The sequence below is a fragment of the Watersipora subatra genome, chromosome 2, assembly GCF_963576615.1.
Source record: "Watersipora subatra chromosome 2, tzWatSuba1.1, whole genome shotgun sequence".
Lineage (NCBI taxonomy): Eukaryota > Metazoa > Bryozoa > Gymnolaemata > Cheilostomatida > Watersiporidae > Watersipora > Watersipora subatra.
The window spans coordinates 2,042,105-2,065,937 of NC_088709.1; the positions used below are offsets into that span (position 1 = coordinate 2,042,105).

At 36.6% G+C, this 23,833-nt stretch overlaps 2 protein-coding genes across 4 annotated transcripts; both read left to right on the forward strand.

The window, feature by feature from the left end:
- Positions 1–1,250: 1,250 nt before the first annotated feature.
- Positions 1,251–18,970, forward strand: LOC137387082 (TRAF3-interacting protein 1-like). Of its 3 annotated transcripts, XM_068073374.1 has the most exons (16): positions 1,251–1,472; positions 3,702–3,770; positions 3,973–4,021; positions 4,346–4,458; positions 4,618–4,761; positions 6,443–6,475; positions 6,851–7,150; positions 8,029–8,103; positions 12,653–12,719; positions 13,606–13,635; positions 14,908–14,989; positions 15,116–15,202; positions 15,311–15,480; positions 15,589–15,731; positions 16,218–16,381; positions 18,389–18,970. In XM_068073374.1, exons 1-16 carry the CDS (start codon positions 1,347–1,349, stop codon positions 18,543–18,545), a joined length of 1,809 nt encoding a protein of 602 aa, XP_067929475.1. In that variant the 5' UTR covers positions 1,251–1,346; the 3' UTR covers positions 18,546–18,970. The 3 variants fall into 3 exon arrangements, with proteins under 3 accessions (XP_067929475.1, XP_067929476.1, XP_067929477.1); XM_068073375.1 differs by lacking the exon at positions 13,606–13,635; XM_068073376.1 differs by lacking the exon at positions 6,443–6,475.
- A 1,245-nt stretch (positions 18,971–20,215) lies between these two features.
- Positions 20,216–23,528, forward strand: LOC137387782 (sperm-associated antigen 8-like). Its single transcript, XM_068074294.1, has 5 exons — positions 20,216–20,323; positions 20,694–20,917; positions 21,921–22,032; positions 22,747–22,809; positions 23,241–23,528. The coding sequence occupies exons 1-5, from the start codon at positions 20,240–20,242 to the stop codon at positions 23,361–23,363; spliced, it is 606 nt and encodes a 201-aa protein (XP_067930395.1). The 5' UTR covers positions 20,216–20,239; the 3' UTR covers positions 23,364–23,528.
- The last annotated feature ends 305 nt before the right edge of the window (positions 23,529–23,833 follow it).

The following is a 23,833-nucleotide window of genomic DNA, read 5'->3' on the forward strand; positions in this document are numbered from 1 at the left end:
AATATCGGGGCCGTATAGGTTTTTTCTTGGTGTAACAGTTAGCTGCTGACGATTTGATAGTTGGTGACGACCTACAAAATGGTCTGCCCGGGCCAGCCTAGTCACGCACTCAAGGATTTCCGCCACACACAAAAAAGAAGCAACTGTTGTTTTGTGCGTGTGTGGCGGAAATCCTTGAGTGCGTGACTAGGCTAGCCCGTGGTGGTCAGTTTTATACAGAATAGAAAAGTTAGTATTAGATCAGGCTATTCTTAGTGAGACGGTTAAATGAAGGAGCCGTAATAATATTTTGCATCTAGCTTAATCATAAGTACATATACTTGACAATAGAGCTGCATTTCTTCGACACAATCTGTGCAGGTTTTTCAACTTAGTTAACAATTTATTTTGCGGTATATCATGCGTAGATTGCTAGACGGTACTTTTATAGCGTGAAGCGAAAGAGTGCGCGCAAACAGTATTAGCCTGTCTTGACAAGCTGTTGTTTTTGCGTAGTTGTCCCCCCGTCGAGCGGCGAGCAACAACAGCTTGTCACAAGACGTACTGCACCTGATGCATCAGCTGCACTTATAAGGAGTTGTTCTCTTCCGTCTACGCGGCTCGGCTGCGATGTTATTCCGGTCGCTCCATTGGTAATCATAACGGATTTCACGCAAACATTTATGTAGAAAAATTAAGATAAGAACGTTTAACTGGTGACCCCTCTCTGAAGTAAACCTTATTAGAATTTGAGAACTTAGGCAACAACAGCGACTAAAATTGTCGTTATTTGTGCGCTCAGTCAGTTTTATTTCTATTTTTGTATCAGTCAGTTTTATTTGTTCTTATGGATTTTATTTTGAGCTTATTTTATTCTTAAGTTTTACTAAAGTTTATCACAGAAACTGGTCTTTGGCTAAACGTTGTAATCTGGTTTTTTTTTCTACATAAATTTTTGCGTGAAATTCGTTATGATTACTAATGGAGCGACCGACATAACATCGCGGCCAAGCCGCGTAGACGGAAGAGAACAACTCCCTATAAGTGCAGCTGATGCATCAGGTGCAGTACGTCTTGTGACAAGCTGTTGTTGCTCGCCGCTCGACGGGGGGACAACTACGCAAAAACAACGGCTTGTCAAGACAGGCTAAAACAGTATTCGCTCTACAAGGAGTCTCTATGGTTACTAAATGCCAATAAACCGGAAATTATGTGAAGCGCATGCTTGGTGCGCATTGTGGGATAACATTCTTGCTTGAATTTATTTTGGAAAAGCCCAGCGTTTTCAACATCAGCGTTTTCGGGCTCGCCGTGTCTTCGCATAACGAACGTTTTGAGATTGTGATTTTTTCTACTTTGTATCAAGTATGAATGAAGACATAGTAAAACGAACTCAAGATTCTCTTGGAAAGTTGATTGGAAAAAAACCACCCTTAACCGAAAAGTTGCTAAACCGTCCACCATTCAGGTTCCTTCATGACATTCTTACATCTGTAAGTTTGTTACTCGTTTGCATTATTATTTTGCTGGTAGATGTGACTTGGTAAATTCAGTTTTTTAAGATTTTAACTTAGCATGAGTTTATTGTGCAATGCAATTTGCGTGTTATAAGGTCTCCCATGGTTTTATACAAGTTTGCCATAACTCTCACATCAGTGCTCAAAATATATTGTTATGGGTGTATGTGGAGAAATTATGTTATGCATAACTAATCCAAATCTACTCACAACATCAGTGTTAAAATTGTTTTGTCGTTTTATTTTGACAATGTTTAGTTTGTACAATTTTGCTTAGCTTGTGGGAACTAATTTGATTATTCCTCGTTCAGGTACAAGTGAAGGTGTTAAGCTATTTTGTGCAATACCGATATTTACCAGCAAAAGTTACTTATTTATTGTATAAGTCAACAATTAAAATGCACAACTAACAAAACTCTAAAACAATACTATTAATGACAGAAATATTAATGTCCATGCTTGTTTGCTCAGTCTCGTACGGCTGTCTGTCCAGAGACTCTAGACAGTCAAATGAGAGTCATGACAGTTCATAGGTAGAGATTTTGGCAGTTGAGATAGTCGTGTAGTAAAGGCTCAGCTGGTGGAGGAGAATGAGGCTCCATAGGCAAGAGAGAGACAGAGACTCCTCAGCAGGCAAAGGGGAGAGTGTCCAAGGAGGCCCTCGGGAAGAGAGAAAGATCGATAGATGGAGATGTTCTCTTTTATAGATGTCTGGCATGTGGATGGCTAGCCTGTGAGTGTAGGTTGAGGGTTAAGGTTCAATGCTCTATGTTAGGGATGTGGATATATCTTGTTTGTGTAAGTCTTCAGCTGGTGCACGTGATGTCGGCATGTAGGGTGGAGCTCGTGACTTACTCCTGGTATCTAGGTCATGTTTGACAAGGGTGGCAGATCTATATGTATGCACTCATTTGATTCGTCTCTAATGTTTCTCTGGTGGTTTTCTGGTGATGATGGTTGGTAGGTTTAATTGCTTCATCATCCTTTTGGGGTGTTCACCATCCGGTTCTGATGCAATTTCTCTGATTGATTCCTCCAATTTTGAAGTTTCTAGTTTGCTTTTGGCATTTTCTAATTATTGGATCTTTTGATGTCTTTAGGCGTCTTGCTGCTTGTATATGTTATATACTTACCATGTGGTCTGGCTGCATTCCCTGTTGGTATGTTGTTTTGCAGTAACTCCATGTATATCAAACAAATCAATTAATAAATTTTAATACTTTTACCCAGTTATGAGAGATATCCTGAAGAGAACTTTTTAGGACAATATATATCTATGTATTTAGAAATGTTTAAATTTATAATAAAATTAATTTAAACTTATAATAAAATTATAGTAGATGCGTTCAAGAGATGAACAATATCTGCAATGTAATTTTTCCATTTTTTATAGATCTTCTAATCTCTCAAATAATTTTAAAAGCTGCACAGAGTTATGGTTTTTTAGATAGGCCATATTACACACTATAATGATAATCATCACTTTATACATATAAACATACAAACATATATAAACATATATATATATATATAAACTAGTGCTTTGATTTTTGACTAAATCTTTCTGAATCGTTAAAAGCTTGAAAATGTTATTGCTATTTACTACGAAAACAAAACTTAATGTTCTTTGATTTGTCACAGTAATCTAGTACGAGACGCTTACTAATGCGTACCAACATAACTGCTTGAAACCTAAGCTATTCATAAACCCGCAGTACTCTCAGCGGTGCAGAAGAATATGTATATCATTGTATACAAATGATTTTCTAGTTCGTTTCGCATTACAACTAGGAACTGCAGCTTTAATATGTCTTAAGTTTATTTTGTGTGACGCATACAAATACACACTGGATTTTATTGGTTCGGTGAACCTGTAGGTCTTTAGGTTTCTTTTTATCAGCTTTAGGTACTGGTGCAAATATAGAGCATATATAGGTGTACATAACATAGATAAGTGTACACATAGTACATCATATACATAGGTGTACACGTAGTACATACATAGGTGTACACATAGAGCATATATAGGTGTACATATAGAGCATACATAGGTATACACATAGAGCATACATAGGTGTACACATAGAACATATATATGTGTACACATAGACCATACATAGGTGTACACATACAGCACTGTCTCAGGTGTACTCTTTCTCTGAGCAAACTTGTTGCTGCCTCAAGTGTATATTATATTTTCCTTAGGTTATACGTCAAACTGGATTCATGAAAGGATTGTTTACTGAGAAAGAGTCATCATCGGAAAGCATAACAGTAAGTACTCAACTCTAACTTAATTATTCTGTCGTAGAAACTATAAATTAATAATTATTCAGACTTGAATCACTTGACCAGTTCTTCGTCAGTTCTTCACCAGTTCCAAAAATCTGCACAATGCTGACTCAAATTATTTTCTGTGAACGTAGTTTCCGTGAGTTTCTTTAGGGAGATGACACTATGTTGGTTCTTTTTATAGACTAAGGAAGAGAAGGTTGCGTTTCTGCAGAAGGCTATTGACATAACAGGTAAGTACAGTTCACTTACAGCTCGTTATCTATCGCACATGTATAAGTTATAGAAATGTAGATATACGAATCATTGTATTTCGCGCTCTTGGCGAGCCAATTGCTATAGCTCAGGTTCTTACTAATCCATAGAGCGTGTTGGTGCTCTCCAATAAATTAGCTTTTAAATAAACTGCTTTTATTTATCGGTTTTAGCCGCTATAATTATACCTCATTTACACCCCCTTTGCTGTCACTTGGTGAGTAATGATTGTAGTTATCAGCTGCGTATGAACATCTCCCTCACATGCCTTGTGGCCTGGCAATGTTCATTTATTATTTTAGTGCTTGTGACGGGTGCTAAGTTGTCAGTGAGGCCATCAAAGGTTGTTGCTGGTTTAGAGGCAGAAAAGACTAATGAATTTCTACAGACGCTAGCGGTTGCCATCGAGAAAAAGGTCAGCTGTTTTACTTTTCCAGCGCTTACACGCTGATCTTGTGTTGACTGTCTTCTCATATCAGGTGACTGTGTAGATGCGTAAGAAAACCGCTAGAATGGCCACAAAGTACTTCTTTCCTTTAGCCTCAGTTTTACAAGACTTTCTTATATCCTGCAGCCTGACAACGATTCTTGTGTAAAGAAGATTCTGGGCGGAGGAGATGCTGATAGTTCTCGAAGTCGTGAGTCCAAATCTAAAGATTCCAAGGAGAAGGACAGGGAACAGAGTGCTGACAGAAGAAAGAAAAGGGACAAGACCGAGGTATGTTTTCTGCCTTTAATATGCTTTTTCATATCTAAGCAGGGTTGACATTTTTCCCGGGAAAATCTGTTTTTTCCAGGGCAGCAGGAAAAACTGTTAAAAACCGGGACAAACTGGTAAAAACCGGGAACAACTGGTAAAAACCGGGAAATATCATAACAGCAGAATTTTTTTATCCAAATATTTTGCTAAACAATGAAATTTAATAAAAATGGAAAATTGGACTAAACACTTAGTTGTGTGACTTCATATTTATATCAAGCAACAGAAATATAATAGTGTTTAAAAGTGGAAAAAATTAGAAAAAACCAACACCCATTGTACGGGCCAACATTAAATAACGATGAGCCTTTTACAATCCAATAATAGAACTGTTTTGATGTGTATTGTTTAGCACTTTTGCCTTTGTGCAGACCATGCTGCGCAACAGGTTTGGAGTGGAGAAAGCGCCCAAACTGGTAGCTTGATACCAAAACCTAAAAGCAATTTCTTTAGAGTATGATTCAGCCGAATACAAGGATGAACCTTTCTTAGACAATCAATTATCAATACTCTAATCCGTTGGTTCAGTTCACTGGTCTCGACTACTCGGCATTATCTTCATATGTTTTCGTTTTTCAATTATTTTCTAATTGTTGTAAAATGCTTACTGTCATGTTTCACACATATCAATTTTGCTTTTCATTCAATATTACTATTTAATATATTTAACTAAATGAATATTATCTTGTGATCTGGTCTTTTCATTCTATATTTAGTAAATAAACCAATTATAAGGTTATGCGCTTTTTTAGCCTGTGTACTGTTAAAGAGCCATAAAGAAGCTCTATGGCAGCTAATGGTATAAGTGTATTGTTATTCTTTGCTTAAGCATTAGTCAACTTGTCAAAAAAGAGGTTTCTCAGTTTTTCCCGCTTTTCCCACTTTCGGACAAAAATGAGTTTTTCCCGGGGCGGTATAAACCGGCGGTAATAACCACCATGGGAATTACTATGCCAACCCTGTATCTAAGCTACCTCCGATTCGGCTCTGGAGAAGTTATTCTTTTTTTCACAAGGGAGTTTTCTGGCTTAATCGATAGGATGTCAGTATAATCGATAGGATGTCAGTATACATAATCGATAGGATGTCAGTATACATAATCGATAGGATGTCAGTATACATAATCGATAGGATGTCCGTATACATAATCGATAGGATGTCAGTATACATTTTCATAGAAGACTTAACAAGTACTGTTGGCGTTTAAATGTTTCTTATTAATACATAAACAATATCACGAATGTATAATATATATATTAAGGTATTTAGCTTCAAGTACAACTATTATAAAAATGCTTTATAAATGTGCCTAAACAAACAAAATAGAAAAGCAACTCGGCCGACGGCTAACAGCTGTCTGTTTTACTTTGATGGCGAGTTTGAGATTCTCAGCTACAAGAGAATTGTGGTTATGCACTGAGGTGTGGCAGCAGTTTTAGATAATGCAATCACTTTATTTACATGTACATTGAACACATTAGTTTATAAGTAGTTCACTATAGTTATCTGTACTTCACTAATTATTTTCTCATAGAGTTGTGAAAATGAAACTTTTTAGTATTTAGTAGGACTGGGGTTATTAGTAGCAGCATTCCCAGTTTCTAATACCTTGACAGTTGTGTGCGTGTGTCTTCTATAGAAAACGTCTGCGAAATCGTCAGCCAGTAAAAAGGTAAGTCGGTGAACCTATTGTGGTGGCATGCTGCCAATCATGTATCTTGTCTTTTACAGCCTCTGCTGTGTATTGCTTTCTTTGGCGTCTGTGTTGTTTCCTCTGTTATGTTTATGACTGTCTGCTGTTCATGTCAGTGTCTCTGTTCACTCTCTCCAATCATTTATTTGTTGGTCCAGGCTGTTTGTCGTACATATAAGTTTTATGACGCTGTTTGTAATGTTAGTGAGTTGGTTGTATGTATTGATGGTTATTGAACTATATTCATCTCTAGTGATCTTACTTCTGATTGATTCCTTTCAGCTTTTCTGGTCATTAGCTTATGCTTTTGCGAAGTTATAGCGAACCGTTTGCTCATGTGATTGGCTTCTACAGGATAAGGAAAACCGGGAGAATTCGGACAAGAAAGAACGGGATAAAGATAGAGCTGATAGGAAAGAACGGGATAAAGAGGGTACTGATAGGAAGGATAGGGATAAAGACAGTCGGAGGCATCGTGATTCGAGTAAGGATGGACGGAGGGAGTCAAGTCGTCACCGAGAATCCAGTAGAGATAGGAAAGAGAAGGAGTCATCCGATAAGGCTGATAGAAGAGAGGAGCGGAGGGAGAGATCGGGAAAAGGTCAGAGAAAAAAGGAAGAGGAGCCAGCTCAAGTCAATAGAGATATGAATGAGGTAGTGAGCTGTAGGACAGAATTTCGTATGTTGCATGTCCCTCTCAGTGTCTCTATTCATTTTCGTGTTGGATAAAAGAGTAAGAAAAAGGTTTTCTACACTCCTTGACCAACTGACAACAACTGACATGTGGTAACAACAACTGACATGTGATGGCAACAACTGACATGTGTTGACAACCACTGACATGTAGTGGCAACAACTGACATGTAGTGGCAACAACTGACTTGCGGTAGCAACAACTGACATATGGTGACAACAACTGACATGTAGTGGCAACAACTGACATGTGGTGAAGCAGTAAAAATGGCTGTTCAATTTGTCTTTCATGTAGCCGTTAATCAACACATTACAACAAACATTTTAAATTTAGTTTTGAATATTGAGCAGATATATATATATACATGTATATAGTTACGTACTACGTTGATAATCTTTACTTTCCAATTGACATTAAAAATACTTCATGTCGTTTTTTGCAAAAAAATCCTTGAACATGGATAATAGATGTTCCAATGAATTGTAAGCAGTAAATATCTATGCATGATGTAACATTGAGCACATAAAGGGCATATAAGCATGCGTCATCTCCGTGGAAGCAGTAGGTGCTGTTAGTAATCTGTTAACCGTTACATCTAAGTATAGTATTGGTGTTTGCAAGCTCTTTCTTTAGCACAATTTAGATTATGTCCTTGACCAGATAACCTCAACTTGTTTTATTATGTCTTTCCTTTGTATCTTGATGCCTATAAACCTGTCACTTTTATACGGGCGATTGTATCATTTTATATGTTGAATTGTCAGTTTATGTCTCCGTGCTCTGACTTACCCCTTGTAGGCTGTCTCAGTAGATACATGCTTGTCTTGTTGCTTTCTAGGAAAACGAATCAGAGAAAACTTCTAAACCAGCCAGGGGGGACGATGTGGGAGACGATGCACACGCAGCGGAAGAGGTTCGTTTTCTTTTACATTCTGTCTCCAAATGTGCCAGCTGTAGAGAATATAGTTACAGTTTTGTAGGTGAAGATAATAAAGCTGGTGGAAATTGAGGAGAACATTAATAAGATGTGTACATTGCGATAGTTGAAACTATATATGGGGCAAGTTACGCTGCTCCTTTCTGATAACCCATTAGCGAAACTTCTGAGTCTACGCTTCTGTTCACGTGTCTCTCACGTAGAGTAACAACAACGATCTCTTCTTACTGGTTATTACTTTATTAATTTAGTTTCTAAATATACAGTGTGCCTTTGAATTACGATGTCCCTATTACACAGTTTTTTTGCCTCAAGATGTGGAACACAATGTATCTTTCGTTCCCACCATACGACATTTTTGTCGCCTTTCACTATTAACAAAAATCTTTCTCGAAATTCAAATTTGGCAGTCAGGTCAGTGTGCTGAATCTGTCAGAATAACGAAGATGCGAATACGCTGTTCGCTGAAATCCCTCTGCAACGCCTGAAAGTGATGCAATGCTCGCTCTCTCAGCTCAGCATTATTTGTTATAAGTAGTTATAGTTATGGTGAAAATAAAACCAGAAACGATAGGTGATAAAATTTTGAATGATGACAAAATTAAAGTTTAGTGAAATACATACTAAAACTTAGCCGCAGAGATCAGCACCCGAGTTAACATGCTTGCTTACGCAAGACTTAATGCCCATCTTACAAATAATTTAAATTGAATCGACTCTCTGGTATATTTTACTTACTATAGAATTGTATCGACTCAAAGCATCCTACCAGTAAGAATTGAATCTTTACTGTCACCATAGAGGTATTGACTCGATTTTCTATCTTCAATAAGCAAAATGACTCGAGTCAAAAGTCACCAATCTTTCCCTTTATTATTACTGCGCTGACAGAAAGTCCATCGCAAACAGTGATATCCTAATAACGCAGTATGCACTAATATAGTATGGCTCTATGGTTTGTCTGTGCACCGATAATAAGCTTATTTATGAGTGTTATAACTGCTCGCAATTATCATTAATTCGATGGGAAAACCTTAATAATGACTCACCTTTCTACCTATGTAAAAACATTCGTAGTATTAACAGTGTTAACAGATTCACCTAAAACTTTCCCATAATAAATTTAGGAAGTTAGAATATCATTTGCCAAAATCAAACATGTTAAGTAGCTTTTCCTTTACTCACAAAACAGCATAAAATCGTGGTTTCATTTTAATTCCAGTTTAAGATGAATAAAAAGAAAAAGCATTTCTGCTAGTGAAATTCTTCAACACTGGACCAAAGATATTTTGACTACATTTTATATTAGAAATGTGTGTCTGCGTTTTGGTCAAACTGCAAAAACGATAGCGTTTTTTTTTACAGCCGATTTCACTAAATTAAAAAAATATTAAACATTCTTTTTGTTTTTCAAATGCATTGATTCTTGGGTAGAATGTTTTGCTAATTCTACGGAGCTTCAAGTTGAAGTTATATAACAAAAAATCTGTTTTTAGAACAAAAATACTGAGTGTATGCCAGGAAAAAATAGGTAGGCATGACTTCATTACATCCGAAAAACAATGAAATCCGTAGTGAAATTGTTGATATTTGCTATACAAACAGTCAATAGGCTGAGCCAATGCGTATAGCTAAATTAGCACTTGAGTTTTATTGTTATTCCGATATATTGCGTCTATATTTTGTAAGAATTGATTTTTTTATTTAGGAGAATTGAATCATTGAAGTTAGAATAGCTAAAGAATTGATAATTGAATTGTGATGTTTTGCAATGAATAGTGAATTGAATAGATTCTTACACCACATATGATGCAAAAGAATTGGGAATTGAATTGTGATGTTTTGTAATGAATAGTGAATTGAATAGATTCTTACACCACATATGATGCAAAAGAATTGGGAATTGAATTGTTAGTTTTTGGATGAGAATTTAATTTAGTCATATTTTAAAGCCTTATAAACATCTCTGCTTACTTTCAAGTATGTGTTTAATAAGCTAAATTCATTTAGGTTAAATTCAAAATTTATTTTATACGTCTGTCTCGAAGGTAAGAACTCCTATGGTACACGCTGCACATGATACGTTGTAATGTTACAGTTTATTGCCGACCATAACCACTAAATACGCTAAAGTTACTGTAGGTAACTGTCGTTGCTAAGGTTAACTTACTACTTCAGCTAAATTTTATTATGTACGGTACTTACCATAACACCACTAATTGAACGCCATGGCGCTCTATTTTTCAACCTTTCCTTTATAGTGGCGGTCAATTGGAGGCGGCGTTCAATTAGAGGCTGGCGGTCTATGTGTAAACTGGCCCGTCAGAATTTTTGGAAGATAAATTAATTAGCCCTAATATGTGCGAAGCGAATGTTGCCTATAATTTGCTCTTTTTTCGATGGAGCGATATTAAACCTTTTGAATGCAATAAATCTGCTAACTTACCTCTAACATGTCAAAGATTTCTTAATAAATGTGCGTCAAGAAGCCGAGAAATATCTCTAACAGTTGATATCTATTGGTTGCAATTGACCTGCGATGATATTATAGCTGGTGTCCTTCTTTGCAATTTGTTGGCATTTTCAATATTTATTTCATTCTAAATTTGACGGCTTATTTTTATTTTATATCTATATTTAACATTGTTGAATAAAAGATCATTGCACTCACTGATATGTTTGCTAGTTTGCAGCCAAAACTAGCTTTTTTTGTGCAATAGAAGTGGAGTTATGAGCATCGATCCATTGTAAGCTAGCCGCAATTGTTAAGATAGCCGCAAAATGATATTAAATAACATGCTATAAATCTGCATATTTAAAAGTTATACGACAATAATCTATCAAATGATACAATTATATATTCATGAACAAGTGACATAGGTGATCCATACTTATATTACATGCAGAAATGAAAATAAACATTTTTAAAACAAAAATATTTCCATCGTTTGCTCGAATAGCTGCGTTCTTATTGTAGCTTTCGATTGAGCGAACATCTTCTAGTTGTCCAATATCTTCCACAATATCTTCTAGCCTCAACTCTTGTTCTGCACTGCCGAACTAGTCGATATTAGCGTCCAAACACTTTTGGCCGAGCAAAACTTTCACTCGCTGCATTTAGCACTAATGCAACGCTTAAAAGTTACTTGCGTAACCTTTAGTCCAAAAACTTGCGAACCGGTTTTTATACGCATGTCCTTCGGAGTATTAGGACCGCGTTAAACAAGGAACTACTATTAGTCTGGGACAGTTGGTAGTTATTTCTATGGAGTTGCTTTCGAAGTTCCATCTATCATTGTAATTTAAACCGTTTTTATAATTTTTATTTCGAAGTGTAAGGACCACATTAAACAAGGAACTACTATTAGCCTGAGACAGTTATTAGTTATTTTTATAGCGTTGCTCTGAAAGTTCATCTATCATCATAAATTTAAACCGTCTTTTATATATGAAGTAGTAGGCTACTTAGTAGTAGAAAGACCGGGTTAGACAAAGAGTTACCATAGCCTGAGACAGTTATTGATTATTGCTATGGTGTTGCTTTGAAAAAACGAAAAACTTCGGAATTGGACAACAAGAGAATTAATTGTTATTGATATATACGATTCATTATTAAAACGATTTTGTTGACACTTTTTTACTGATCAGTTGATACTATGGGCTCATAAATATCAAATAATGTCAAAGTGGCGGTCAAATGGAGGTGGCGTTCACTTGGAGAGTGGCGGTCTATTTTTCAACCCATTTCCCAGGGTGGCGTACAAATAGAGGTGGCGTTCAAGTAGACGTAGCATTTAAATAGAGGTGGTGTTCAAATAGAGGTGGCGTTCAATTAGAGGTTTTACGGTATTTAAAATTTTGATATTTTTTACCAGGGAGTGTTTGCATTAGATATTTACTATGTGTTTCTATACCCTTCTATACGACATTTTCGCCTCACAACGCCGACACTGGAAGGAATTGAAATTGTATGGCGAGTGTCTACTGTACATGTGCTTTAGGTTTTTAGTATTAGATTTTTCCAAAGTTTTATATAAGGCATTTGTGTTAGTGCCAGATGTGGCCATGAAATATTTATTAATGTTTTCCGAATTTTGGAGCAAATAAACAAAATAGAATGCATTCTCATGAGGATACTCGCTTCAAATTGTGACAGTTTCATTGTACAAAGTAAATACTGGAGTTCATTAACTCAGCATGTTGGTGTTTCACTGTAGTTCACCTATGTATATTGTAACTAGATATCGATGTATGTAGTTCACCTCTGTGTGTATTGTAACTAGATATCAATGTCGGTAGTTCACCCGTGTGTATTGTAACTAGATTTCACTGTCTGCAGTTCACCTGTGTATATTACAATTAGGTATCGGTGTCTGTAGTTCACCTGTGTGTATCATAACTAGATATCGATGTCTCTAGTTCACCTGTGTGTATATTGTAACTAGATATAGATGTCTGTGTTCACCTGTGTTTATCGTAACTACGTATCAATGTTTGTCTTTACGATGAATTATGTTCTTCATAGGAGACTCATACGAATAGGATACCTCGTCCTTCATCGGCCAAGGGGAGTCGGAGAAGGCATAGAGAAGGTTTGTAAAACCACCCTCAATGTTTACTGCGCTTGGAGCTCGTGCTATTGCATCTGTCTGCAGTGGCTCTCTAATAATATTTGTTATCACTAACATTTCCATGTCTATGCAAGACGTTTGTACTTGCTGTTCTATCTTCCTGTTCCTGCAGTTTGTGCTCTTAGATGACTTGAGTGTGTTTGGATTTGCCTTTTTTAGGATCTATGACCACATTAGCTATTGTAATTGTACTGTTGGCAATTTCAGTTGGACGGGTTATTTCTCTGCGGCAAACAACTGTGTGGCCAGGCAAACCTTTCATTCACAAATTGGATTACAAATCACTGAAGGGTACTTGGTTGTTTTTAGTTCAATGTTTTACTGATTAAAATATTGCCTTGTCATCATCAATCGGTATTTCGTGTCAAGCAAAATTATGTTGATAGCTACAGCAAACCTGCATTTTGCGTCTGAAATCGGTGTTTTTGAAATATTTTGCGTGTAGCAATATTGAACGAACAAATTCTATGTGCTAGTATTTTGTGTCTGGCAATATCGAACAGACAGCTTTTCTAGGCTAGCGCATTGTATGGTATTTATGCGGCGCTCAGTGATAATATTTGTTTTTGCCCTTTACCCGCTTGGCACTTGGCGATTCCATTTCTGTTCATTTTAACTAATCAATAGTTCTGCTGTTTCTGTGTTAATTGATTTAGCTCCTTTAGCTCCGTGTGATGCACTGCAGGATTGACAAACTTGTTGCATCATGTTTATTCGTCCGATAGTTTGGAGAGCTGTAAATCTTTGCTAGATTTCTATGCTAACTACCTGTAGTTTGTCAATTCTGTGAAGATCGTTAATTGCACTAACGCCATCCTATTCCCTCTGCTCTTCTGCTTCATTGCAGGCCGTCGACCTGACCCCGAGGCAGACGCTGGTAAGGAGTTTGGTTGTCTAGTTTCATCACACCTGCTCCACTTCGTATGATTTTTATAGCCTTAGAGTCGGGAGCAGCTAGCATCAGTCAACTTACATGTAAAGCGCGGGTTCTTTCACTGATCAGTGACCGTAAAATGAATTCTTTACATAGTTGCTTATTTCTCATAGCATCATTTCGGTGCTTAGAAGTCTTGACGTAGGTTGGTAGCCTTTTAATTTGAGTCTAAAATTCATAAAGCTTTCTTAATCATATTGAATCACTTGACCAGTTGGTAACATTTGAAAGACAGCAAAATTATTACTAAATTCATCTGCATACTTTACCCGTATGAAGCTTATATCACTCCTGTAGCTTTTCGCACACTTGATACTGTATGCATCCCAGCAACAGTCCATAAAAACATTTATGCCTTCATACTGTATACATGGCAGTAACAGTCCATAAAGACATTGCTGAGTGGCGTACTTGATACCGTGTGCATGTTATTCAGTGTAAAAATTCATCTCGATCTTGCATCACCTCAGTAAGATAAATAGAAACATTTTAGGCTAATAGCTATGAACTAAAAAAAAGACAAACATCTACTATTGGAGCTTTTTGTGAAGCTTTTTTGTTGTTTGTCATCACTGTTACATCAACTTTGTGAAAACTTTATATTTGAATAACTGATGAGGCTGATTGTTATGATAAAACACTTTTCGAGCATTAAACGGGCATATAGATAAATACCAACTACATCCGCTACTAAAGAGCTCAAACCAATATACAACTTACTGCATTTATTCACTGCGCTAATCTAACTAAGAAGTGTATCTGTGTGTGTCATAGAGTGATAATCACATATTAGTTCGCTTGTATCAATTAATAGAGTACTCATAGATAGTCACATTAGCTCAGTCATTGTAACGCTGCGCTACATCCCAGCACTGCCTTCTTAATCCAGTGGCTAGCGATGATCGATGTTGATACCTTTGGTTATTTTACAATGGAGCCCAGGGTCAGAGCAAACAGCTGGTATTAGCTTGAGTATATAGAACTGTTATCAAACCACTCCTATGTTTGCTTCTTAAGGCTTGTCTAAAATTCTTTGGGATTTCGTCAATTACCTGCCATTTGATTTTATTCACTCGGCTTGTTTAGCCAATTGTATTCCTACTATATTATTATTATATTATTTAACTTATTCGAGAGGAGATTTGCTGCACTGAGCTATTGTGAGCCGTAATGTTTCATGTCTGCTTCAGTCTAGTTTGTGTTCTTGTGCTACAGATGATGCTGGTTCATCCGAGCCTCGGACCATGCAAACGGGCAATCAGGAGGAGTCCATAGTGCCTCCACAAGTCGAGCAATCGTATGTAGCATTTTCACCATATTTTTATGTTATGATCTCCCATGCAACTGAAGCCACTCAACAACTAGATGTATGCCGAGCTTTGCATCTGCATATTTTCAATTAATATTCTCTGCTGTCTTGTAGGAGGCGCTTAGCACGGCCGAACAGTGCCAGACCTGCCCCTCCAAGAGTGAAACGCCAAGATGGGATGCAGGATTCTCTCACAGAAAGGTTTCTATTAAATAGCTTACACTTGTTTTGTAGTCAAAATACTGTTTCATATTGGTTTCTGATTCCATTCATGACAGAACAACTGCCTACTTAAGCTCTCCATTGCAGGGTCGACAGCGCGCGAACCCAAAGAGTCGAGAACGTGATTATAGATAATGCTGCCCATTCGGAGGAGGAAGACGATGATAATTTTATGGTAGAAGAGGGCACGCAGGATACTCTTGTTCCTGAAAGAGAAGAAACCATGGCACCACCTTCTGAAGAGGATGGTCAGCATGGTAGGTGGTCTGATTGTTTGTTGTCACTCGGTGTGCGGTAGAAGCTGGGCAATTACATGTAAACATTGAAGATCCTGGTCAACTACTTTCCTTATCACTACTCTGTAGGTGGTCTTGTGAAAAAGATACTAGAGTCAAGAAAGGAATATGCTCAGTCAGAGCAACAACCGAGTCAGACTAAAACAAAAATAGACAAATCATCGGTGAATGATGTCACTAGACACAAAGAGAAGGAAATGGTTAGGAAGGAGGTAGGTTGGTATTCGCTTATTCATTGAGATATCAGAGCTGCTGGGCTGAATTAGTAATAGAGCTATCGATGGACGTTGTAGTTCTTGTGTGGCATTTCTGTTTGTTTACTTGAAGACTTTTCTTGCCAAACCTAGTTTTTTAGATGCATAAAAACAGCAACACCAGTGCTGTTCAATAAACCGTTCAGTAGACTGTTCAATAGATTGTTTCAGTCTATAAATTTGTTAGGATAGTCTTCACAAAGTCGCAATTACAATCTTTAGGAAAAATGCATGTTGATATTTTGCGTAATACCGTAAATTATGTTGATGAAAAACAAAAAATGATTTATTTGTATTTCATATGCTTGAGCAATATATAAAACTCATGTGATTGTACTGAAGCCAACAGCAGTTATGCAGTTTGTATCTTGTGTCCCATATGACCCTGGCTCTAAGCCTATAAGTCTTTGTTTGGTAGTAAAGTTGGTGCTCTCATCTTTACAGGTTGATAAACTTAGGAACAGTATCCAAGCTCTCACAAGAAGTGCCAATCCACTCGGGAAGATTATGGACTATGTACAGGAAGATCTACATTCTATGCAGAAAGAGAGGGACATGTGGCGAGCTGAAAACAGCAAACTTACAATGCAGATAAAAGAGGAAATGGGGTGGGTAGTTTTACTTTGTGTCAGTGTTTATGCATCAGCATGAATTAGCTCTCTTATCTTATAAGTATCGCTGTTTCTGCATGCATTAGATGGGGGCAGGAAGCAAGTAATATATTTACACTATTTAGTATTATTCATGTTCAGAATAAATAGAGCAGCTAATAAATGGCTAATTAGGTATATTGGTAAGCGCAGGGTACGAATGCATGGATTGCACACCGTCAAGCCTCTACTTATGATCACCTTAGCATACAAATTTTCAAACATGATGCAAAATTTGAGTGAATGTTTTACGCATGCCCCAAATAATTTCCAACTCATGAAGTTCCAAGTTTCCCGAAGCATTGCTGTTTTGTGAATCGGTGCATAGGGAACATATGCATTCAGCTCTCCTTCAAGAAATCTGGTTCTGCAGTATACCAACAATATCTAACAGTGTTCCATACTTTCCTTTTAAAGATTTGAAATCTAAAACTACATGTAATGTTCAAAGAAGGAAGAAAGCGATTTAGAATAAGAATTTATGGGAAATATTGGGATAATTCTTTTGTTAATTCTATGAAGCAATCTGGTAATTATCACAAAGCGAAAAGTAAAAGCGATCAAAGAAAAAATAGCCTGAAACAATTTCAAACAGACTAGCTGGAGGTGATAGGCAAAAACAAAATATGGAAAATGTTAAATTTAAAAATAGAAAAGTATACACACAGTAAGATAAGCTGGGTTAAAGTGGAGTTACTAAGGGATATTAGGTTAGATTATCTCTATCCCTGTCAAGCCTCCTACCAACCATTCATCTTGTCAAGGCTACAGGTCTATTCAACCATCTTTAACATGAAAGCAAAATTACAACAAATATATTTTTCAGCATAATTTTATTAAAACTTTAAAGCCTATGCCGGATTCAACTCGGGGAGTTGTTTTCTCACCTAATTCTTAGCCCGAGAGAATCTAGTGAGTAGTTTCAGGTGTCAGCTTTGTTTGTCCAAGACAATAAAACTTTGTCAGATAGCTCCATTGGGTGTTGCTGACGTATTGCCACAGTTGCAACAGGATTGAAATACTTTTTTCTTGAGATATAATTGAAAGTGTGAATGTTATTCACATTGGCTCATTCAAGAAAGCGGCTAATGAAAGATGATTGTTTGCAAATAATACTTTGGATGCATTTCTTCCAAATGAAGGCTCAGATTTAGATAGTTATCCAGTTAGGTAGATTCATCCTAAGTTGCTAAAACATAGGACTGTTGTTGCTTCAAACCCAATATATGCATTTCTTACTATATTGGTCAAAACAATCATTTTTGTTTACCTATAATAATAACTTGAGTCGAAACAAATAAGTTTTTTTAATCACTTCTACTTATTTTATCTCCTTCTCATTGTCAGGCACCAATTTTGTAAAGCTTGTTATAAGGTTTCTTGACAATTGGGGTTACCATAATTAAACATTGTACTTAACATTCTCTTATGATGTATAAACTGTAAGACAGATTTATTTTCAACACTAATTCAGACTACATTAATTTAATATCAATCCTATTCTTATTCTCATCAATAAATTAATATTAATTCTATTCTCATCAATAACTTAATATCAATCCTATTCTTATTAAAGCCATAGTTATATTCATGTGAACGGCATCAATTTTTGTGCTATAGTGTCTTTTGTCACATGTAAAATATGATCACTTTGGCATATGATGGCTTTTTTTACAGTGTTCGACATATGATGGCTTTTGTTTACACTGGCTGTAGCATGCAAAGCTAACTGAACAGATCAACTTTGTATATCAAATTCTGCATGAATAAAAAACCGATGCAGAACAAGCAAATGCTGTCAAACAGTTTATGAAGTGTTTGTTTTTAGCTATAGCCATGTTCTGCTGGAATTTATAATCTTTTTTGTTGTGTGCTCTGGAGCCAAGGCTCTATGAATGACGTTTTATGTCATTTTCAGCCACCATACCTGTGCTTGCCATGCACTCATGTCAGTATTGTTTACAGTGTGACAGATGGCTCCATAGAGCCTCTCAAGGTGACGCTAGCAGAGCTTGACCAAGCCGTTGCTGATCAGTTAGATCTCATCGCTGCTGTTAAGCACTCCATTATTGACAATGATGACAAGATCACTAAAATGATATCATCAGTGTCGAGAGCCTAGCCTCATGCTCTCCAGGGCAGTCACTGCCTCAGCCTTTCGATCCTTGTCAAGTCATTGTGGCTTTTGCCTTGCTGACCCTATGCCCCTGATGAAATATTTTTGTAATATGCAAGTATGGTGGATAACTGGAGAGATTAGGTATCTAACCTGGCCATTTGTGCAAGAACATTGCTTGGGTGGAGAGGTCTTGGCTTTGCTCAGCCTCGTTGTTGGACAAATATGATGTATTCAAACTAGTATTGGTAGATGTTGGAGATGAATTGATGTGAATGTGCTTTTGGCTCAGCACCATCTCTGTGTATGAACATTTGTAGATATACATTGACTAAACATTGCAAGCAAGCAGTCTTATTTATTGATGCCGCCCATTTTTCATCAATTATATTAAATTATTATCAATACATGACTGTCCATTTTATCATCCATTATCATAAATTGTTACCAGTATGTTCTTGCCTGTCCTTGAATAGTTTTGTTGCTCGTAATTAATCTTTCACCCATGTCTAGCTCGTTTCCGAAGGCAGCTCATTAGTTCAGTTAGATTGATTACAGAAATATTGATCATGTAATAGTGATCTTGTTTTATTCGTCGCTATTGCATTGCGCATCTCCACGTTTCGCTAGAAATTACATACCTTCACAAATGATTTGCTCACCACTTTGGACCGATACTAGTTTTGCACCATGTGTAACCTCTGTGGCCTGCTTAATAATAGACCTGCGAATAATTGCTGTTTGAATCGTCCTCATTTGAATAATCTAATAAAACATGCAATTCTACACCGCTGACCAAGGTGGTTAGAAACATAAGCATATTATATTGTGATGCTATTTGTGGCACTGCTTAGCAATGTGTATTCCTTGCTATCAAGATATCCTGTAATATTCCATGTGTTTGTGATAACATAAGAGCCTCGTTTCTTAATCACAGTAAAACTTTGTATGTGTAACCAAACACAGCACAAGTATGTTCTCACTGACTGCCAAAAATACAAATCAATTACATCCAAAGACTGTTAGCAGACAACTGGCCTCCTACTCATGCAGGCAGTAAAGCAGTATCTAATTGGTCAGTGTAATATGGTATGGTGCCATCAGCCTCGTATGCAGTTAGTAAGAGTACACATGACCTATGTGCTATACACAGCCATTTTTGTAAAATTGCACATGACCTATGTGACACATTACAGTATAATGTAATTTTACATGTACATATAATACTACAGATCCTATCGTGTAATATAAATGCTTAGGGATAAGGACCGTTTTAATTAATTTATGTAAGTTTCAATTTTTCTCTGCTATACTTATGCCATGCGTCACTTTGGAAAGTGTGTCATCGTGAGTGTTTTCGCAACCTTAAACCAAACAAGCAATATCATGTTCCTTAAACGTAAATAATCAGGCAATGATTTCATTATATATGTACATTCTTACTTCGTAGAGTAGTAGCTCGCTATAGCTTATAGCTTACAAACAGTCGGCGACAGAAATGATATGCATTTAGTCGCTGTGTTTGCCTATAAGAGACGCGATTGTAAACTCGGAAACGAGACCGCCGATGATAACCTGCAAGGAGTCAGGAATAGCGCATCTCAGTACCGGAAGTAAAGTTATTGGTCGCACGGCAACCATATATACACCATAGCACAATTTTGCTTTCAGAATTTATCTGTACCGGTCGCAGTTACAGCATGTCCATTCTTAATCAAGGTAGAAACGAAATTCGAGTAAACAATTCTGATGCAAAATGTCTGCTTGAAAACTGGGTAGAAGAGGTGAGAGCAGCAGTGATTTGAAGCTCCAGACAAACGCACTTGATATAGATGTTTTAAATTGTTCAAAATGAACACGTATATTTCTATGCTTTTTCTGCTAGTAGCTTCGTCCTGTTAACCTTTCAATTAGCAGCAATTGTTTATATTTGTGATCGGTTGTTTTATACGTGTTTTGGGTTGTAAATTAATACTGTCAGTGATCATAGGTAACTACAGTGGCAAGTGATCTCCCAGTAGTTTGAATAGCAACAGATAAGTAGTTATTACAACAATTAATAACAAGTGGAACAAAAAATAGAAAAATAATTTAACTATCGGTGTTTGACAAAACTGATGTATTATGACCTTGTAGCCATTTTACTTTTATTAGAGATCTGTGTCACACATAGACCCATCTCGAGACACAGAGCCCACAAAAGGAGCAGCCCAGATTTTTAAGGATGGGCATAAAGGCATACTAAACACAGACTTTAATGCACCAGCTGACAGTCTAACAACAGTTAGAGAGGCATACACAGAGCCTCGATATCCTGGTGTGGCAATAAAAGGAACTCGACAAACAATGATGGAGCAAGCATTCGCCGAAATAGCGAGGTTGGTTTTTAATTTTGTCGTTTCAAATTTACATGAACTTTTATAGAGTTAATGCAAAAGTTTTAGATGTTTTTTAGATGATTTCTCAAGCATCAACATAAAATTTTTGTTCTGATCGATTATGTAAATTTTACAAAATGATAGAAATAGATCTTGCAATAAGAGCATTGTCATCATTAATATGCATACTTTACCTAAATGCATTGTCTCATTGTCAAAGGGATGAATATAAAAGGTAGGTATCACATTTTATGTTATATTTTTTGTTCACATGCTGCACTTGCTTCTTCAAGCTTTGTTACATAATCACAGCACATTTTGTAGGTCAAAATGTTTTAAAGAGTATCTGGGCAAGCCTTAGTCAACCTAGATCGAGCACTTATAGAGCTGACATCCCATCAATTTTTTTAAAAGCCATTGACTTAAAAACCTTCAATTTGATAGCACAAAGCCATGTCATGTAAACTAAGCATGTCATGTCATGTCTAAGCATGTCATGTCATGGCATGTCATGTCATGTCTAAGCATGTCATGTCATGGCATGTCATGTCATGTCTAAGCATGTCATAGCTTATTGAAACACAAAAAACTATTAGTTTAAAGTTTTAAATATTGTCAGTAGAATTTTTAGCAGTTCTTTGAACGTGTAGAAAGTGTCGGTCTGTGCTCAATGCTAGTTTGGGCTGTCTTGCAGACAATATGTAAAGCTTTCTGTGAGCATTTAAGATGATTATGTTATTTGCTGCACCTCTTTTCTAGTCTTGTCAAATCTACAGCTTTGCATTCACATCACTTATATATGTTCATAGAACACACAAGCACAAACTAGAGCAAAGGTGGTCGAACCTTCTATTGTTCATAAAGTATATGTGATTGAAATATTTTGTAATTGTTTGTGCTCTAGAATTATTATGAAATAATACTATTATTCAATGCACTCACCTTCACTTCTCGTGTATGTTTGGGTTGTCTTCTCATGTATAATAATGTTTTTGTTTTTTAGAGAACAAATAGAAAAAAAATTTCACCCTGATCCTGAGCCAGCTGAGTACAAGACAGAGTTCAGAGACAATTATACTAAAGAATTTGAGTGCTGCCGACCTTTACCAACAAGGGTAAGTGTTTGGAGCAAGTCTAATGCTAAAGAGATAAAGAGCAGCATTTCTCACATGAACCAATCATATGACTAGCTTAGTACAAGCCTTTTATTCTAGACTCTAAGTTTAGATTCTTTAAATATAATCGTTTTACCAAAACTAATAAAAACAGAAACCAGAATGTAATTAAAATTTAAAAGAGTCAGCACCCTCTGATCTCCAAAGACAAACTGAATTGAATGTACATTAATTTGATTGTGACCTAGTTTCTATGTCTAGGTCTGAGAGTCATATCTGTTGCCTCAAAGATGCGGCTTTACTAAAAATATGCCTGAGATTTTCAAATTTTTGACAACAAAAACATGTTTGTATTTGAAAAGAGTATAATTTTGTTTAAAAGGCATAACTTATCCATTATCTAATTATTTGCAGCCAGTAACCAGCAACAGGTAATCACTGGGTGGTGATTATCAATGAGTGACTACTGATTAGAGATTATCAACCAGTAATTACTGATGGGTAACTGTCAACCAGTGACTAACAATCACGGTCAAACTTTTCGCAATATTCATGAACCGCCATTGCAATACTGACAATTATTTGTAAGCCCTTTTGCTGTAAACTGAATACTATAAAGCAGTATGAAGTCTTTAATTAGTGGGCTAGAAGTAAACACTAGTATTTCATTTGCCAACCTTCCAAAACCGTCACGCAGTCTGCTCTGTTTTACAGCCACACAACGTTGTCTCAGAGCAACCAGTAACTTTCTGGACGGAGCACAGAGACAAAGTTACAGTAAGTTCACCCCTTTTTCATTGATTTGCTAATTTTCTAGACAAGGATTCTGTACAGCTGTTGGTAAGACTTGTAGTTGCCTCACTGTAATAAAACAAGTCAAACATGAAATGGTTTGAAGCTGTTCCACGATCAACATCAGGAAATGACGATTTAAACATCGACTCTTTTAATTAGTGAATGATGAAAGGTTGTTATTCTAATATTGAACTAGTCCTCAGTAAGTTAGCACAATGCTTGATGCTTTTTATAGTCCTTGCCAATTAGCTATTTAGCTATGATCTTTGATAACTTAGCATGAGCTTAAGTACATGTAGTTTGATGGATCCTTGATCACTTGCCGTATTAATTCCTAGTCAAGTATAACCTCTGGGAAATTCCTACCACGGTGAACTGGTGAACAAGGTTATATATAATGTTGTTTATTTCAGGGAGTTTCACAAGTCAAGACTAGAGATACAGTCTTTAGGAAAAATGCAGCCTTTAGTACTCCACTGGGAGAGTCCTGGAACCCGACACAGGCCTATGACATCGAGAATGTTCCAAAAATGTAGCCTTTGTCCCATAATTGTGTCATCTCTTACTTTACCATCTAAAATACTTTTTACATAATGTACTCATCAGATGCATGCTGCCAGTCAATAAACACACGGGCGCGTGCTTAGCCTTATTTTTAATGTGAAACTTGTGTTTTAAGGAAGTTTGGGCAGACATGCGTACCAACACCCCTTAGAATAGTATCCTTTTACTGTTCTAGTTGTATATACATATATGTCTATTTACAAGCAAGTTTTACCTTGCTTCTATTTGGTTTAGCAGATATGATAAATTTTAATGACATCATAGATATAATAAACCTTTGAATATCAAAGTGTATCATTAAAAGAGGTTGAATTCAGTTTATTTCTAGGAATACAAAACTACTAACAATCTGTACAAGGCTAAGTGAGACCAGCCGTAGCATAGAAACCAAACTGAATGTTGCAGGTGAGCAAGAGGCGAGAATGTGAACAAACAATGTAAT

Bases quoted from the DNA above. Each gene is read 5' to 3' on its own strand.
- LOC137387082 (XM_068073374.1), top strand. From the start codon at position 1,347: ATGAATGAAGACATAGTAAAACGAACTCAAGATTCTCTTGGAAAGTTG. The intron at 7,151-8,028 runs GTAGTGAGCTGT...GTTGCTTTCTAG, and splicing joins TCAATAGAGATATGAATGAG to GAAAACGAATCAGAGAAAAC. The intron at 8,104-12,652 runs GTTCGTTTTCTT...TGTTCTTCATAG, and splicing joins ATGCACACGCAGCGGAAGAG to GAGACTCATACGAATAGGAT.
- LOC137387782 (XM_068074294.1), top strand. From the start codon at position 20,240: ATGTCCATTCTTAATCAAGGTAGAAACGAAATTCGAGTAAACAATTCT. The intron at 22,033-22,746 runs GTAAGTGTTTGG...TCTGTTTTACAG, and splicing joins GCCGACCTTTACCAACAAGG to CCACACAACGTTGTCTCAGA. The intron at 22,810-23,240 runs GTAAGTTCACCC...TGTTTATTTCAG, and splicing joins AGCACAGAGACAAAGTTACA to GGAGTTTCACAAGTCAAGAC.